We start from the raw sequence: 17,334 nt of genomic DNA on the forward strand, positions 1-17,334 counted from the left end.
ATGTGGAGCAAATAACAGATAGTACTGCTATTGGCAGTAGAGGCCAATGTTTTTAATTATGTGGAGACTGAACAAAAATTACATCCTGGGCAAGGGTGACACTCACTCACAAAACAATGTATGGGGGAAGACAATGCTTATTGATAATGCCAATGAGGGGAATTGATAGCTCAGTGGTTTGAGCATTGTCCTGCTAAACCCAGCATTATGAGCTCAGTCCTTGAGGGAGCCATTTAGGGAACTGGGGTAAAAATCTCTCTGGGGATTGGTCCTGCTTTAAGCAGGGGGTTGGACTAGGTGACCTTCTGAGGTCCCTTCCAACCCCAATATTCTATGATTCTAATGGATTTTGACTAAGTCGATGTTTAACACCACATGCTCTCCATGTTAACTGAGAACTGTAGTCTCTGTACTATGTGACTTCCTTCAAAAGCACTCTGTTCATTCTTCCTAAGGAAACCCATTTACATATTTGGTAAATTGTTTCCTCTTTATAAAGTGGGTTTATAACTTATAAGGAGGAGGATGAATGTATATTCAAAGTGCATATGTTTTCTTTCCTCTATAAATGAGATAATCAGCTTGAAATGCTTCTTGTTTAGGTCACAGAAATTATTTTGGAATTATTTCTTGAAGTCTGGTAAGTATCTCACTTAACCAAACATATCTGTAGAGAATGACTGTATGAGCAGCCTATTTATGTGTTTTCTATTCCTTGTAATTTTTTTTTCAAAAGCATATAAAATTAAATTCAAAATTAACTAGTAGTAAGGTTGAAATATCAAGCCCTGAAAACTCAGGACAATCCAGAAGTGAAGGTTACACCCACAAAGTAAGTCTGCTGTTGACTTAAATGTGACCATTCATGTGAGTAAAAATATGCACTTGTTTAAGTGTTTGCAGGAGCAAGGCTGTAGTTTGTAAGATCCTTGTTCCTGGGCCTCCACTAAGTGCTCTCCTTTCCAATGGTCCTCTCTTATGCAAAACTTTAGAAGCTCAGTAGGCAGCCAGCCTCAGCAGTTATCCTTATTGCAGTCATCTTCCACTCTGATCTCAACTTTTAGCTATCTAGCTGCGGATGCATGCTCATCAGATCAATCTTTAAGATTTTAATCCTGCAAAGACTTATGCTTATACTTAACTTTGCACATAGAGGATATTCCCATTGAAGTAACTCAAACTGTCTTTAATGGAACTATGCACTATCGATAAAACTATAGCCCCACTGAAGTGAATGGCAAGGCTGGCATTGACTTCACTGGCACCAGGATTTAGCCCCATGAAAGGTAAGCACATGCATAAGTCTTTGCAGGGTAAGCAAATAATGAAATGCTCCAGTGAGCCCCTTCAAATTTTCATGTCAAAATCTTTATTTTAAATCCATTCCTAATCCCCACACATAACAAAGTAAGAAATAATTCTTCAATGATGGTGTTTACAGACCTGGTTTTATAGATGAACTATTTTTTTTGAATGATCCCTCTAAAGAAAAATGTGGTCATAATATTTTTTGAAAGTGAGGAAAAATTATTTGTATGATTGTAGCACCTAAGATGGTTCCTGCCCCAAATTCACTTCTCATTTTTCAAGAATGTCTGAAGTTATTTAGTCAAATTAATATATTTGGGAGAGGAGCGAATTCTATTTAATCCTAATCTATTTAAATTCTTATACCGTCCTCATCACTGTAGTATCTGAACACCCCCCACCAGTGCATTAAGTGATGTGACTAATTTTTATCATGTGTGGTTTCTCCTCTCTTCAAAGAAACAACATATCTTGAGGAATAGGTCAGGCATCAAAATTTTCAATCTAAAAGTTATGAGTAACTGAAAACAGAGAACTTAAAAATCGACTAATTTTTTTCTGTAACTGTAGTAGTTATTTCAGGCACCATCACTATAGTAAATATAACTCCTTATGGCTAAGGGGCTGTGGAAAACAGCCCCCAAGGTTTGTTTCATCTTATTCTTTATGCCAGCAGATGGGCATCTGTGTGTGGTCCACTGGACCACCCCTAAAACTCCTGTGCCTTCTACATTTAGACGCAACAAGGTGTGATTAATTCATGCTTATGATGTTAACTCAATACAAGCCTCATAGCCATGTCATGTTGTAATTATAGAATATATTAGGGTATCTTAACAAAATGGCACAAAGGACCAAATTATGCTCCCAGCTACACTCTGGAAACCCCACTGGTTGTAGAGAGACTGCAGAGATGTAAATGACCGCAACATTCAGTCCACTGCATTCCTAAATCCATGACCAGGGCATTGCGATTAGCCAGTCTGTGTTGCTGTATTTTTTATGTCTGTAATTTTCATTGAACACATATGAAATATGCTGTTTAATTTAACTGATGAAACTCAGAAATCTGGAATTCCTTTCAGTTGTGCTGTACAACAGTCACTGTTCTCTGAATTATACCATTTTATGCATTTTGGTGGTGCCTTGATTCTAGGCAATCTTTTTTCTTCTTTACTCATTCTGTTCATCTGACTGCATAATAGTTTGATTTAATGTCTTTTGATGTATATTACCACTTTATATAAGATGTTACATGTTCACAGGTCTGTATGTTTGTCAAAAAGGAACCTTGGATGTGCTGTCTGGTAACTAAATTGTCAAAATACCCCAAAGAGTTGTTTAGCTCATCTTTCATAATGGCTCAGTTTCTGTGAGGTAAATGCGAGCAACGATTTTTGCCAGGTTCCCCCAATACCTCTTTCCCAACATACAACCTGTAGCACAGATGCGCCAAAACACTGAAGTATGTGTTTAACTTTCAATGAGTGGTCTCATTGAATTCAGTGGCACTACTCATAGACTCAAAGTTAAGGGCATGATAAAGTGATAAACAGTCATGCAATAAAAAGTACAGCGGGAGTATCGGGGATCACACCCTCAGAGTGGTGTACAAGATTAGTGAGTCTTAACCATCCCTGGTCAAATGACAGATGAAACTTCTTACCCTACCTACACTATGTGTAGTGGAAAGAAGGAGCCCAGTCTGTGGAATCCCAATACAAAAATTAGGCCCTGCTGAATACATTGGGGATCCACTTCTGGCCTAAACTACATTGGTGGAAGTCCTACTGAGTTTGCTACCATGTTTGTCACTTAATGACAATCTCAGGACAAAGGCCAAGGACTGAGTGTCCATGGAGATTGAATTATCATCTCATTACTTGACACAGCACCTCTAAATCAACATTAACGTGTGCTGGTGAGTTTATGCAAAGAAGCATTCACTGCAGTTGTTCATACTGTCTTTGATCTGTGGATAAGCAGAGGATTCAAGTTCCTGGGCTGTGAATCTAGAACCTTTTTATAAGTGTTAACTTTACTTTTTTTTTAAAAAAAGTCACAGAATACATTACTAACAGCTGAATATTTTATGTCTTCTCTTTCATGTGTTCACTAGTCTGTGAGCTGCAGTCTTGCCAGATAAAATGATTCATATTGCTAAAGAGACACTGTGACCATTCTTCCCCCTTAGAATGCCTTTATAGAATGTGGTACATTATAGTATGATTATACAATTTACCTAGTACTTTGTATTTTATTGTTTATAATGTAAACCATTAGCACCTGTTCCTGTTCCCATTAAAGTCTATGGGATGGTCGGTGAAATTTTGTTTGTCTGTTTTGGGGTTCACAGTCTGTCTGTTTTGCAAAACAGCTCTTCAACTGACCTCCGGTTCAGCATGGCTCTGTGTGATCAGGAGAAGACCTTTCGACAGCAGCGGAGGGAGAATATCATGCACAAAATGAAAACTCTTCTAGGAGCAGAAAACAGCAAGAACTTGGCCACTTCCCGTGATGTAGGTTTGAAATGCTTCTGTAAATAATTACAGCCTGAGCAGCCAGACCAGTATTACCTTTGCAACCCTATTTCTGCCTTTCTGAAAGACATGAAAATAAAGAATAGGATGAAGGGTACAATTCAAAGTTTAGTATAAGTACAAATAAACATCTTTTATTCCCAGCAGATTCATGATATGGGATGAGGCTGATTTTGCCATTTCTCAAAGTTGTAAGTTAAATGTTTAGGTTTATCCTGGAATGAGTTTCATGCTCATGGAGCCCCACTGAAGTCAGTAGTACTCTACATTGACACAGGATGGAGCACATTTCAGGATCAAAACCTTGGCTTTTAATCTTTATTGACACTTTCATTAAACAGCTTGTAACATAGTTTTTGTTCTTTTCTTTCTGAATCCTTAACAAAACACACCTAAAAGAAAGTTACTACTTCTGTTAGATCAGAGATCCATCAGCTCCTTCTCTGTTGGTATTATTGTATCTTTCGTGTCAGGAATCATGGGGTTGAGTTCCCTCTCAGCTGAGCCTGGGTTAGCCAGTTCAGCATTGCTTCTCCTCCGGTCTGCTCCAGCTCTACTCCCTTGCCCGACTCCTGATGCTGGCTCTGAGCCTTGGCTCTGGTTAGTGCAGTGATTCTCAAACTTTTGTACTAATGACCCCTTTCAAATAGCAAGCCTCTGAGTGCGACCCCCCCTTATACATTAAAAACACTTTTTTATATGTTTTATATATTTAACACATTATAAATGCTGGATACAAAGTGGGGTTTGGGGTGGGGTGGAGGCTGACAGCTCGTGACTTCCCAACCCCCAGTTTGAGAACCCCTTGGTTAGTGTCGTCTGAACCCAACTCTGACCCTTGACTTGACTCCTGTCCCTTGCTCTCACCACTTGGCTGGGCTCTGGCTCTAACCACAAGACTGCCCACATTCTGGTTCTGACACTTAGGACTTTATACTGCAAAGTGCTGGGCACCTCCTACAAGGTGCTTGCACTCTGCTGAGTGCACTTGCAGGACTGGGTCTTTGTAGTCTGATTTTTTTCAGAGGAGATAAGCACGTTCAAGTCCTATTGACTGCAGCTGGTGCTGTGGGTGCTCAGCACTTCTGAAAACCAAGTCATAGGGTGAGATTTGTAAGGTATTTTAGGTGTCTAAAGATACAGATTGCACATAGTGAGCTTTACAAACTGTCTAAGTGGACTAGGGCCTACCTCCAATGGCTTTCAGTAGGTATTAGGCACCTAACCTGTTTAGGCATATGTGTAAATCCCACCAGGCACCTATCTGCATTTTTAGGGACCTAAATTACTTTGTAAATCTGTCCATTAGTGTCTAAGGATCATTTTTTGTTACCACGAATTAAACATAGGATACGTCCACACTACCCGCTGGATCGTCGGGCAGTGATCGATCTATTGGGGATCGATTTATCGCATCTTGTCTAGACGATTGATACCTGAATGCGCTCCCATCAACTCCTGAACTCCACCAGGCGAGAGGCGGAAGCAGAGTCGAGGGGGGAGCCGCGGCCGTCGATCCTGCACCATGAGGATGGGAGGGAAGTCGAAATAAGATACGTCGACTTCAGCTACACTATTCTCGTAGCTGAAGTTGCGTATCTTACATCGACCCCACACCAGTGTAGACCAGGCCACAATGACAATTATTTGGTCTCTGCACATTGGCTGGCTGATAATACTGAAATGAAGACTGTCCTTACAGCGCATGTATGGGTTTAGGTTATGGAGCTGTCTTTTTCTTTTAGCATTAGCAGAATGTGATAGACTTTTGCAGGGAATGTGAAATCTCACAATTTCCAGTAGCACACAAATTCTAGTGTTTGGTCAGCTTTGTGTACAGTGCACAGAAGCATAGCAACTAGCATCTGACAGATAGTGAAATGAGGACATTTTTGTTTGGTTGTTCTGTATTCTCTGATTGCTGGCAAGTTTGTTTTCCAATTGCTGCTGTCTCTTTGCTCTCCACAATATTGCAGAGGCTTTTTTCCCTCCACCCTCAAGTCCTGCATCTCCTTCTCTGTTTCTCTTCCCTCAGGTCCCATTGATCTAGGTAGGTGAAAACCTGTAACTTGGGCATGTGTGTTTTTCACAGTGTATATTCCTTGCATATTTCCATATAAGCCTTTATGAAAATTGCATTGCACAAAAGCAGTTGTAGCAAAGCCTTACAAGTGGGGAAGTTACATATTTAGAATTGCACTTCACCTTTCCTTGAGTAGCGATAAAGCCTCTTATATTCCTCTCTCCCTCTCTCCTTTTCTGGTTTTGAGGAGTTGGAGGTGGAGAAAGACTGGAAATAAACTCGTCCTCTACTATGTCTATAGTACTAATATGCAAGGTTGCACTCGACACATATGTTACACTGGTTGAGTGAACTGAAACCAAATACATGAAGCTGAGCTGCTCCTCTCATAGCAACAGCTGCTGCTTTGCACAACCGTAGGCCACCCAGTTATTTTTCAAAGTGGGCAGGGTGGTTAATAAGAGTGTGGTTGGGACGTGCTATATTTGTTACCCGCTTCCTTTCTACACAGACCCATGCTATAGTTCTGTTCTAGATTTGTGTTGCTGGAAATGAGGAGGGGATCATAAAGGCAGTAGGCATTTATGCAGCAGCAGGAGTCCTCTCTCATGTGGCAATGATTATTTTTCTCTGCCACTGACATGGTCTTTAATTACATCAACTAACTAGCCAAAATAGGAGGGAGAGTAGTTTTAGATCAGAAGAATCCCTTCTAAACCAATTCTCCACAAGGGAAGAGGTACCACAATCAGGCATTACTCTGAACTCTATACTGTCTTTGATACATTGGGGTATAGGCTATTAAACTTAGTGGGAGTTTTCTGTATGCAGCAATGAGTCACTTCCCATAAGCTCTATATCATGAATTCTGTGATTCCCGTGATGGCTGTGGATTTAAATACAGGGGGAATGTAAGTGATGACCGCTCTTTTCTTTGTTGAACACTTCAAAGAGCAGCCTTTTAGAGTTTGCTGTGTCCTGAAGGAGGTTCAGCATTTCCCTCCTGCTCCTGCCATTACACTGGTTAATAGACTTGCTGACCAGTGATGGTTTGGGAGCTCCTTAAATACTTTTGCTCTTTTGGGCTTGCACCTGGAACTCCCCTCTGCTCAGCCTGCTGAGATTTGCCTTTATAGATTAATCAGCTAATGTTTGCAAGGAGCTTTCAAAGTTTACAGCACACTGTAAGTGCTGAGTAATATACTAATATAGCTCTACTGTTCAAAGCAACCGCTCTATCAGTGGGGTGTTGGTTTAGTAAAACAAATGTGTCCTAATTCTTCACTTTAGTTTTGTTTTGCTTTGACAGAAACCTATCCCATGTACAGAATGACAAAGAATGATAATGTGGTTGGAATTATTAACACCTAGAATGTATACAGTGCTTTACATCTGAAAAGCAGTGTACAAACACTAATCAGTTAATCTTCTTTTACTGAATTAAAATCCAATCTTTTGTATAGAGTGGAAGGTCAAGGATGACATCCAACTTTTTGCAATTATTGGGTGCAGCCATTTCCACTGGCTATGTGTTTTAGATCTAAGAAGTAAAAGTAGGGTTCATTGCTGATTTATTTCAATGTTGACTTAAAACTTGCAGAATGTGTTAAAATTCCTATGTAAAGTATAAATAAGTAAACTATAAAATTTGTTTTCCCTGCATCCTTAAAATCTTTCTAACCACTGTAAATATCAAAATGTCTCAGTGCATGTACTGGAAGCAAACACTGAAATTAATAAAATCAAATTAAAACAATTTTTTGCTTTCATCAAAAGAATCACACACTGTTATAAAATGCAGTAGAACCAGATTCTTCCATCCTTATTTGCAGTACCTTACTCTGCAAGTAGTGCCATTTAAAGGAAGAGAAAGGCACTAGTCCCTGTGACTAATAATTGCACAACCTTGCCCTGGTTGATTTAGTATTTCTTAAGTAAACTATGATTGGCATGTTGGATAGCATGTTGAAATCATACTGCAGATAATGTACAGCACTTTCCTGTCACGGAAAGAAGTGTCATCAGTGAGATGTATAAACTGATCAATGATTTTGGTTACTGCTGCTGTTTTATTCACGCAGCTCATGAAATGGACTGGGCTGAGATAACTACTAGAGGGATTCGACCAGAGATTAGATAGTGGGATTAATTTACCACTCTATGGGCCAAACTGGCTTTCCTGGGATTTGCAGACTAAGAAAAAGAGGGATATGAAATCGTGCCCTCATTTAAATCAATGGGAGGTTTGCCATTGACTTCAGTGAAACAAGGATTTCACCCTATTAGTGAAATTCCATCCCTCTTTCCTTTTTCCTTCACTGGTTTGAGGATTCCCCCCCTCCCTCGCCCCCGTTTCTGATGTGCATTTGCTTTGGCCAGCCAATAGCAGTTTCTGGGTTTTTTTATATCTGTATACAGCTCCACCTTGGAAATGTATAACTTGATATTTGTCCTTGAGTCAAGAATAGCATCAGTTAAATTCTTAAGCTGAGGACAGTATCCAGTGTTAATGGAGGGAATGGACTCTGGTTATCAGTTAGTTTCCCCTCCTCTCTAATCCCTAACTACTTTGAGTCCATAAAAGATTGAGTAGGAGCATGTGAAGGCACAAAGTGCAATAAAAGTCAATGAGAGATGGGTGCCTGTCTGCCATTTGTGCCTTTGAAAACCTTCTCTTTATTGTTGTGGAAGAGGATAGTTAGGGAGTCAGCTAAGCAGTTATGAATTGTTATAATTGGTGATCTTCACTGAATTCCATACCTGCTTATAAATAACGTACACAGCCTGCTATTTAGAATGGATTGGACAAATAAATGACATGAAACAGGTACACAATTGTCTTAAATGTTGGGTACTCAACCTTGTGAGAAAAATCTATTTTCAATTTTTTGTTGGAAATTATTTTGTCTAACTCTTTTTTCTGTGATGGGGTATGGTGCAAGGCTAGGATAATAGATACACCAGAACCTCTAGATCCTTTGGGTCCAAAATCTTCCTGAAGTTAGTGGGAGTTTGAGGTGTGTATAATGTGTGGGATTGGACACTTTAAAATTATTCTTCATGGCATTTTTTTTTCATGGTAGTGGAGCTTTAGTTATGGCTGTGTTAGGATTTCCATCCATCTCCTCTTCCTATTTATCTGAAATATCTCATATCTATTCAAACTTGAACTGAAGTAAAACTTGATAGTAAAGGACTGAAATTTTTTCAACACAAAATAAGTTTGTGAACCATAGGACCCCTTTAAAAGTGTGTTAGATCATTAAATTATAAATAAGAATGTGCAATAAGGGCCAACTTAAAGACCCCCTAAAAATAATCATGGGTGCCCGAGACCTATTTGTGGATGAGCATCCACTCCAATAACCGTCAGTAAGTGAGATGACTAGTCCACCTTCCAAAGAGAGAGCAAAGTCTCTCTGATAAAGGCTGTAGAGTAGAAATTTCACCGCTTTTGGCTCCTTCACTGAGACGTTACTTAGATGTGTTTCCTTTTAAAAAAACATTTCTGTGGATTTATTATTTTTAGATCATTAGGCTTAATGTCTTTCCTTTTCTTAATATCCTGGGCTGTTGGTAGAGTGGTGTTGAGGAGAGCAGGGCAGGGTAGAGAAAATAAATAACTGTTTAGAAAGCTGGCTACAAATACAAATTTTTTCAAATAAATTGTACTCGTTCTTTTTCCGGGAGAGTGCTAAGCAGCATGATATATAGAAACAGCAGCTTCATTGACACAGAGTCATAATGTTTTCACTGAGCTCACTTGATCTGTTCAGCCACATTCTGATTTCATGTTCACTGGTGTGAATCTAGGGTAACTCCGCTGAAACCAGTGGAAGTACCCCAGATTTGCCGCAGTGGGACTGAGATCAGAATCTGGTGTATTGTGTTGCTGATCTGTGGACCAAGGAGGATTCCTTTACAGTCACAAGATACTGCATTTTTCTAGTGGCTTTTTTCCTTTGGGATTCAAAAGCCGGGCCTTTGTTTTGTTCTATCTTCACACAGTGCCTAGCACAATGGGGTCTTGGTCCATGATTAGAATTCCTTGGTGCTACAGTAATACAATAAATAATAATGTAGCACCACTGAAATACAACTATCTTTGGGAGGATCGTAGCAATCAAATTACACACACTTCACTGCATATCATGGGTAGAGAGGGTAAGTTTGGGCAGGAGATTCATTCCTCATGAATAGTGTCATGGCATCTTTCATACCCTTTGTTTTTAAGGTCTCGTTTCACAGATTTTTACTGGACTATTTGTCACTCTTTTATAATATGCATTTTAAAAAGAACAGTTCTAATGTTAAGAGGAACCATTTTGGTTCTCTTGTTAGATCTGCAGCCTAGAGATGATAAGGATTCAGCTTTGAGTCTCTGTAGTGGGGACTGTTGAATGGTGACTATTAATTGCACAAGTCTGATATCTTTGGTTACTGATTGGTGGACATAAAATATATTTAGCTCTTTAAAATGCATCCTAGAAGCCAACCTTACTGTGTGCTGTCTTTTTCATTTGCTCAGGTACCAGTGATAGCGGTTTTGGGTTCAGGTGGTGGATTTCGTGCCATGGTAGGGTTTTCTGGAGTTATGAAAGCGCTCTACGAATCAGGAATTTTAGACTGTGCAACATATATTGCTGGTCTGTCTGGATCTACGTGGTAAGTTTTCTGTGCCCTCCTCCAGCCCTGCTTTGTTTTGGTGCAGTGGAAACTTTCCACTGATAACTGGGAGAATGAATTTTATAATGTAGGTTACAGTCACCAGAGGGGAGGAATTCTCGATCCAGTGCAGTAGAATGGCAGTGGAATTGATCTTCGGTTGCTAGTATTTTGGAGTACCTGCCAGGATGTAGGCAACTTCAACTCCGAGAGGCTTGCATAAGAGCTTGATCAGTGAGGATCTGAATTAACACAGTTCCCATCTCCAATAGCCATGTGACTCTACAACCTATGTCCTCACTTTTCATGCTGGTGGCCACCTTATAGGTAGGAGAGCTTTTAACAGTTTGGCATCGCTGTAGCCTTGTGGACTTTCTGCCATAGGAGACCTTGACCAGGGACTGTAGCCCCTTAGAACAAATTCACACAAAAAAGATTGATGATTTTTCCTTGCTCAAGAAAACAAAAATCAGATTTTTTGTGAAGAGACATGGGTGTGCACATGTTGGATTTGCTGCAGAAATGAAAGGTCTTGTTGAACTTGGGTCAAGGCGTTAGAATTTCACAACAAGGTGAATATACACTGGTTGCTATAAATGCATTAGTGTATGTGCCAAATTCTAAGTAGACATCTCACATGTGGACGTAAAAAGATGGGAACACACAGTGCGAGAAAGAAGCCCATGTCACCAACTATTGGCTTTTGAGATATATTCCCGTTTTCTCTGGAGGAATCAACAGTGGATGTTCCCATATGAAGTTCTTTACCATTGGTAAGAGCAGGGTAGAATGGAATATGGCTTTCAGAAAAGTGGGCATGTTGTGATTTGTTCATGCTAACCCCAAGATGTGGCAGAAACTCTGTGTGCTGGTGGTGCTTTGCTTCTTTTCTATATAGCTAAAGGGTGCCTTTGCTGTTACCAGCTTTTGCTCACTTTGAGACCAGAAAAGAAGCCAGCATCGGACTGGTGCCAAACCTATATCTCCCTTTATGCCAGGTAAACTGTGTTGATAGGAATGACAGCTGTCCTTCCTGCCTCAGCTGAGTCTGCAAGTTCATTGAATTAGCTACTTACTAGTCAGAACGTGAGCCAATTGTGCCTGAGGTCTGGATCTCACTGAGCTACATTTTAAACAAATACAGCGCTGGTGAGAGTTCAACCCTGTATGTCAATGTACTGTAAAGATAATAGAATTTGAATCAAAATAGTAAAATTCTTTAAACCAATCAGGCCAGAAAAATAAATTTAAAAATAGCTGAGGTTTAATCGAATAAGTCTGCACAGTCTGGGTGATAACGCCTGTTCAGAATTGTCCTGTGTAATATAAAGAAATTCTGGTTTTGACACTTAGCCAGTACCTCCTTGTTCTTTCTTTTCCATACCATTTATCCCCCAGGAACAGGGTTATGCCTTCCATTTGAAGGGTGGAGTATTCCCCATTCCTTCTCTTGAGGGAAAGGGCAGGTTTGTGCCTGTTCCCCAGGATGCGTGCTTGACCTTGGAAGAGGGTGTCTACCTCATTAATTGTGTCAGTCACCTTGCCTGACCACAGACTGATCTTCCGCATCACGTTTTCCTTTTTTCTCACACACTGTAGTTCGCTGGTGCACTTATTTCACCAGTGATTTGATACAAATGTTAATAATTTGCACTACCATGAACTCTCAAAGCACTTTGAAAACACTAATTAAATCTTGCATTGGACATGTGGCATAGGTTTCATTATACTGAAGCACAGTGAGAATAAATGACTGATCTAAAATCCGCGAGCTATGCAGTGACAGAACCCAGAGGCTTCCTGCCCACTTAGTCTACTTTAAATTCTAAAACACACTAAACCACTGCATAAAATGTGACTCCTTTACTATCCCTTAATTGTGGAAATATCTGGCGCATGCTAACTCATAACCCACACTTCTCTTAATTTTCAAATGGCATTAATAAAAAGTGAAAGATTAAATGACATCAATAAAAGAGAGGGCTGAAGAAAGATATAAAGAGTACATGTTACTGCATGAGGACTCTGTGTACTTTTTACATGACCTCCAATCATCAAACCTCCATTTCCTGTGAGTATTTAAAAGCTTTTATATTAGCTTGGTTGTTTCTGTTCTTCACCTCTTAAAAAGATGAGTTACAAACAGCTGGATGCTGCTATAAACTCTTTCAATTACTTTGTAAATGATTATGGAGTATCTGGCTGCTCCATTTTTAAAAACATATTTGCAATCAACTTCTTAAATTTCTCTACTTCAGTCCTAATTTATGAGATGACTGCTAAGTTGTGTAATTGCTGACCAAATCAATTTGGTTTTAATCATCAGCATATGTGCTCTGAATTACTTTCCAGCTCTCCATTTTATTGTTTTAAAGAATTTCATGAAATTATGGTAATTTTTATTACCTCAGTAATGCTTTGCTGGATTGGAGCCTTATGGACATGCCTTTTCTTAAGTATGTGAATACCGATTGATGGCAGTGGGATTGCTTGGGTCTTTAAGGTTAGGTATGAGTGTAAGTGCGTTGCTGAGTAATGGCTTAAATGTGTAAAATACCATTCATTTGGACTGAGAGTTGTTTCCAGTTTGTACATTTGATTTTAGCAGTTTTTTAAATTGGTTTTTAAATGTAAAGAACAAAAGATGTTCATTTCCTTATTTGCTTTATTTATTAGTACAGTAGGCTTAAGCCAACATATACTGCTAAGGACTATCTAGGCTCTATTTTCATATATACTTCTGCATACATTACAGTGTGAATCTTTTCCTCTTAAATTATGCAAAAAGCTATTTGTATTTACATCCGTACAAAGATGTAAAGTAGACAAACCCGTTTAAATTATAGTGGGCTAAAAATAAACTTCAATAACATTGATGGCTTTAAAGTGTTGTAACATGTATGGACAATGCAGTTGTCCGTTAAACTGTATACACGCTACATGGGGAAAATTCCCCAAGCACAGGCTTTTGCTAATTTGATATAGTGAAGAATCTCCATTTCTTGACAGTAGTAATATATCCCTTTTGGCCACTAGAGGGTGACATAATTACCAAGTTGGGTTAGGTGCCTAACCTGCTTTTTTTTTTTTTGAAAATCCCACTAAGCACCTATCTCAATGCTTAATTTGTGCCAGGGCTGGGCCCCAGCACCTCCAGGCTTTGCAGTTCATAACCCTGGCACCTTTGGGTTTGCCACATCAGTTATGAAAATAAAAAAATTGCTTGAGCCCCAGCACCTAATTTCTTGAGCCATCGTACCTTTTTCTTTACAAATTAAGCACTGACCTATCCATATCTTTAAGTGTCTAAATACCTTTGTAAATCTGGCCCAAATGCCTCTACGTAATAGATGACAGTGGTTCATATAGATACCAGTCATTACCACATTAGATGAAAGGAAGTCAGAGTTGATTATATGGCACTGAGAAATTTGTTTGGTCATTCTCTGAGTAAGACTGAATAGCCACTGTTAGTTTGTTGCAATAATTTCTCCTCTAATTTTGTAATCCTTAATCATATATATCAATAAGCAAATTTTATCTAACTGAAATGCAGTGCATTTGGGAGCCCTATTCTGAAGTCCTTAGTCAATCAAACCCCCATTTATTTCCAAAGAGGTTTTGCCCAAATAAGGAGTTGTTCAATTTTTGACTCTTGTGACTGGATAAAGACTTGCTGCTGAAAGATAATTGTCAAGACCGTAATGCAGTTGGCATGTACAGTTTTATTAACATGATTATATTTAATTGAACAATTTAAACAATTATTTGGAGCTTTCACGTATACTCACATTTACATTTGGAGAGCTGACTCATCAAATAATGTAAAATAATGTATTTGAAGCATGAAAAGAGCTAAATAAGCATAACTGTGTGTGTGTTTGCACAAACCCTTTAAAAACAAGAATATACCATGAGTAAAACTTTTCATACTCTATTCTGTGTGTGTGCATGTGTGTTATATATGTTTAACCTTATCTTATACCTTCCTATCTTTCTAAAATTTAGCTTATGGGTTATATTTGTATATGTGGCTTTTTAAAATAAATTATTCTCCTGTATTTTTTCCACTTGACTTATTTATAGTTCTTCCTACTTAACTTCAGCTTAATTTTTTTTAATATGATGTACATATCCTCAAAACCAGGGACATGCCTGACTGTATCAATGATATAAAAAGAAATCATATAATTTTTTAAGGCTGTTGATTAATCACAGTTAACTTGCATGATTAACTTAAAAATTAATCACGATTAATCTCTCTGTTAAACAATAGAATACCAATTGAAATTTAGTAAATATTTTTGGATGTCTTTCTACATTTTCAAATGTATTGATTTCAATTACAACACAGAATACAAAGTGTACAGTGCTCACTTTATGTTATCTTTGATTGAAAATATTTGCACTGCAAAATGATAAAATAAATAGTATTTTTCAATTAATCTCATACATGTACTGTAGTGCAATCTGTTTATCATGAAAGTGCAGCTTACAGATGTAGGGTTTTTTATACATAACTGCACTCAAAAACAAAACTTTAGAGCTTAAAAGTCTATTCAGTCCTACTTCTTGTTCAGCCAATCGCTAAGAGAAATAAGTTTGTTTACACTTATGAGAGATAATGCTGCCCACTTCTTAATTACAGTGTCACCTGAAAGTGAGAATAGGCATTCGCATGGCACTGTTGTAGCTGGAGTTCCAAGATATTTACATGCCAGATGCACTAAAGATTCATATGCCTCTTCATGCCTCAGCCATCATTCCAGAGGACATGCTTCCATGCTGATGACACTTGTTAAAAAAATAATGCATTAATTAAATTTGTGACTGAACTCCTTGGGGGAGAATTATATGTCTCCTGCTCTGTTTTACTCACATTCTGCCATATATTTCATATTATACCAGTCTCAGATGATGACCCAGCTCATGTTGTTCGTTTTAAGAACACTTTCACTGCAAATTTGACAAAATGCAAAGAAGATACCAATGTGAAATGTCTAAAGATAGCTACGGCACATGACCCAAGATTTAAGAATCCGAAGTATTTTCCAAAATCTGAGAGGGATGGGGTATAGAACATGCTTTCAGAAGTCTTTAAAAGAGCAACATTGTAATTGGAAACTACAGAACACAAACCACCAAAAAAGAAAATCAACCTTTTGCTGGTGGCATCTGACTCAGATGATGAAAACAAACATGTATCGGTCCACACTGCTTTGGATCGTTATCGAGCAGAACCCCATCATCAGCATGAACACGTCCTCTGGAATGGTGTTTGAAGCATCGAGGGACATATGAATCTTTAGCGCATCTGGCATGTAAATTTCTTGCAATGCCGGCTACAATAGTGTCATGTAAACGCCTGTTCTCACTTTCAGATGACATTGTAAGCAAGAAGCAGGCAGCACTATCTTCTGCAAATGTAAAGAAACTTGTTTGAGCAATTGGCTGAACAAGAAGTATGACTGATTGGACTTATAGGCTCTAAAGTTTTCCCTGGTTTTGTTTTTTAATACAGGTATTTTTATATATAATTCTATATTTGTAAGTTCAACTTTCATGATAAAGAGATTGCACTACAGTACTTGTATTAGGTGTATTGAAAAATACTATTTGTTTTTTACAGTGCAACTATTTATAATAAAAAATAAAGTGAGCATTGTATACTTTGTATTCTGCGTTGTAATTGAAATAAACCTCTACCCCGATGTAACGTGGTCCTCGGGAGCCAAAAGATCTTACTGCATTATAGGTGAAATCATGTTATATCGAACTTTCTTTGATCCACCCAAGTGCGCAGCCCTGCCCCCTCCGCCCCCCCGGAGCGCTGCTTCACCACGTTATATCTGAATTAATGTTATATCGGGCCGTGTTATATCGGAGTAGAAGTGTAATTATATTTGAAAATGTAGAAAACATCCAAAAATATTTAAATAAATTGTATTTTATTATTAACAGGGCAATTAATTGTGATTAATTTTTTTAATCACTTGACAGCCCTAAAAATTTTCAAAAGCACCTAGGTCCCATTTTCAAAAGTGAGCACACTTGAAAATGTTATTGATGGTATATTCCTGTTTTATAGGGAGTAAATAAGACATGAAGGTCAAATCATGAACTCCCCATCCATGGGAGCTTTTCCTGCATAAAAACTCCAGGGTTTTGCATAAAATGAATAATCACATAGGAAATCTGTTAAACTGAGTGAAACATAAAGCTTAGATAGTCCATCTGTTGTAACTTTAGCTCCTCTGGGCCTTTATCCTGCAAACTGCAAAATCAGGATTGAGTGTCTTATGTATTTATTAACAGAGCTATTGATCGCTGTATTTTCATTACAGGTATATGTCAACTTTGTATTCTCACCCAGATTTCCCAAGGAAAGGACCAAAGGAGATTAATGAAGAATTGATGAACTGTGTCAGTCACAACCCACTTCTGCTGCTCACTCCACAGAAAGTCAAACGCTACATTGAAGCATTATGGAATAAGAAACGTTCTGGGCAGCCTGTAACATTCACTGATATCTTTGGAATGTTGATAGGGGAAACACTTATCCAAAATGTAAGTGTGTTTTTATGGTTATTCGAGCTGCGAGAATACTGGAAAATAACATCTGCAGATATTTATTTGAATTGACCTTTTTGTGTCCTCACTAACATTTTATCAAAAACTAAATCATTCAAGAAAATTGCAATCTGTCCATGCACATTTAGTGAATAAGAAAAGAGGCAGCATTTGTCTGTCATGTCTGTTATGAAGTAATAGCTCAGATCCAGTTTGTCTATTTATTTG

At 38.4% G+C, this 17,334-nt stretch overlaps 1 protein-coding gene across 4 annotated transcripts in view; it reads left to right on the top strand.

Annotated features, from left to right (window-relative positions):
* The window catches only part of PLA2G4A (phospholipase A2 group IVA), a 308,898-nt gene that overhangs the window by 244,985 nt on the left and 46,579 nt on the right, over positions 1 to 17,334 (top strand). For all 4 annotated transcript variants that reach the window (XM_030572624.1, XM_030572622.1, XM_030572625.1 and 1 more), the window contains exons 6-9: positions 603 to 640; positions 3,686 to 3,827; positions 10,400 to 10,536; positions 16,881 to 17,103. In XM_030572624.1, coding sequence (XP_030428484.1) covers positions 603 to 640; positions 3,686 to 3,827; positions 10,400 to 10,536; positions 16,881 to 17,103 — 540 coding nt within the window. The remainder of the gene's footprint in view (positions 1 to 602; positions 641 to 3,685; positions 3,828 to 10,399; positions 10,537 to 16,880; positions 17,104 to 17,334) is intronic.

This window comes from Gopherus evgoodei, chromosome 8 (genome assembly GCF_007399415.2).
Source record: "Gopherus evgoodei ecotype Sinaloan lineage chromosome 8, rGopEvg1_v1.p, whole genome shotgun sequence".
Classification (NCBI taxonomy): domain Eukaryota; kingdom Metazoa; phylum Chordata; order Testudines; family Testudinidae; genus Gopherus; species Gopherus evgoodei.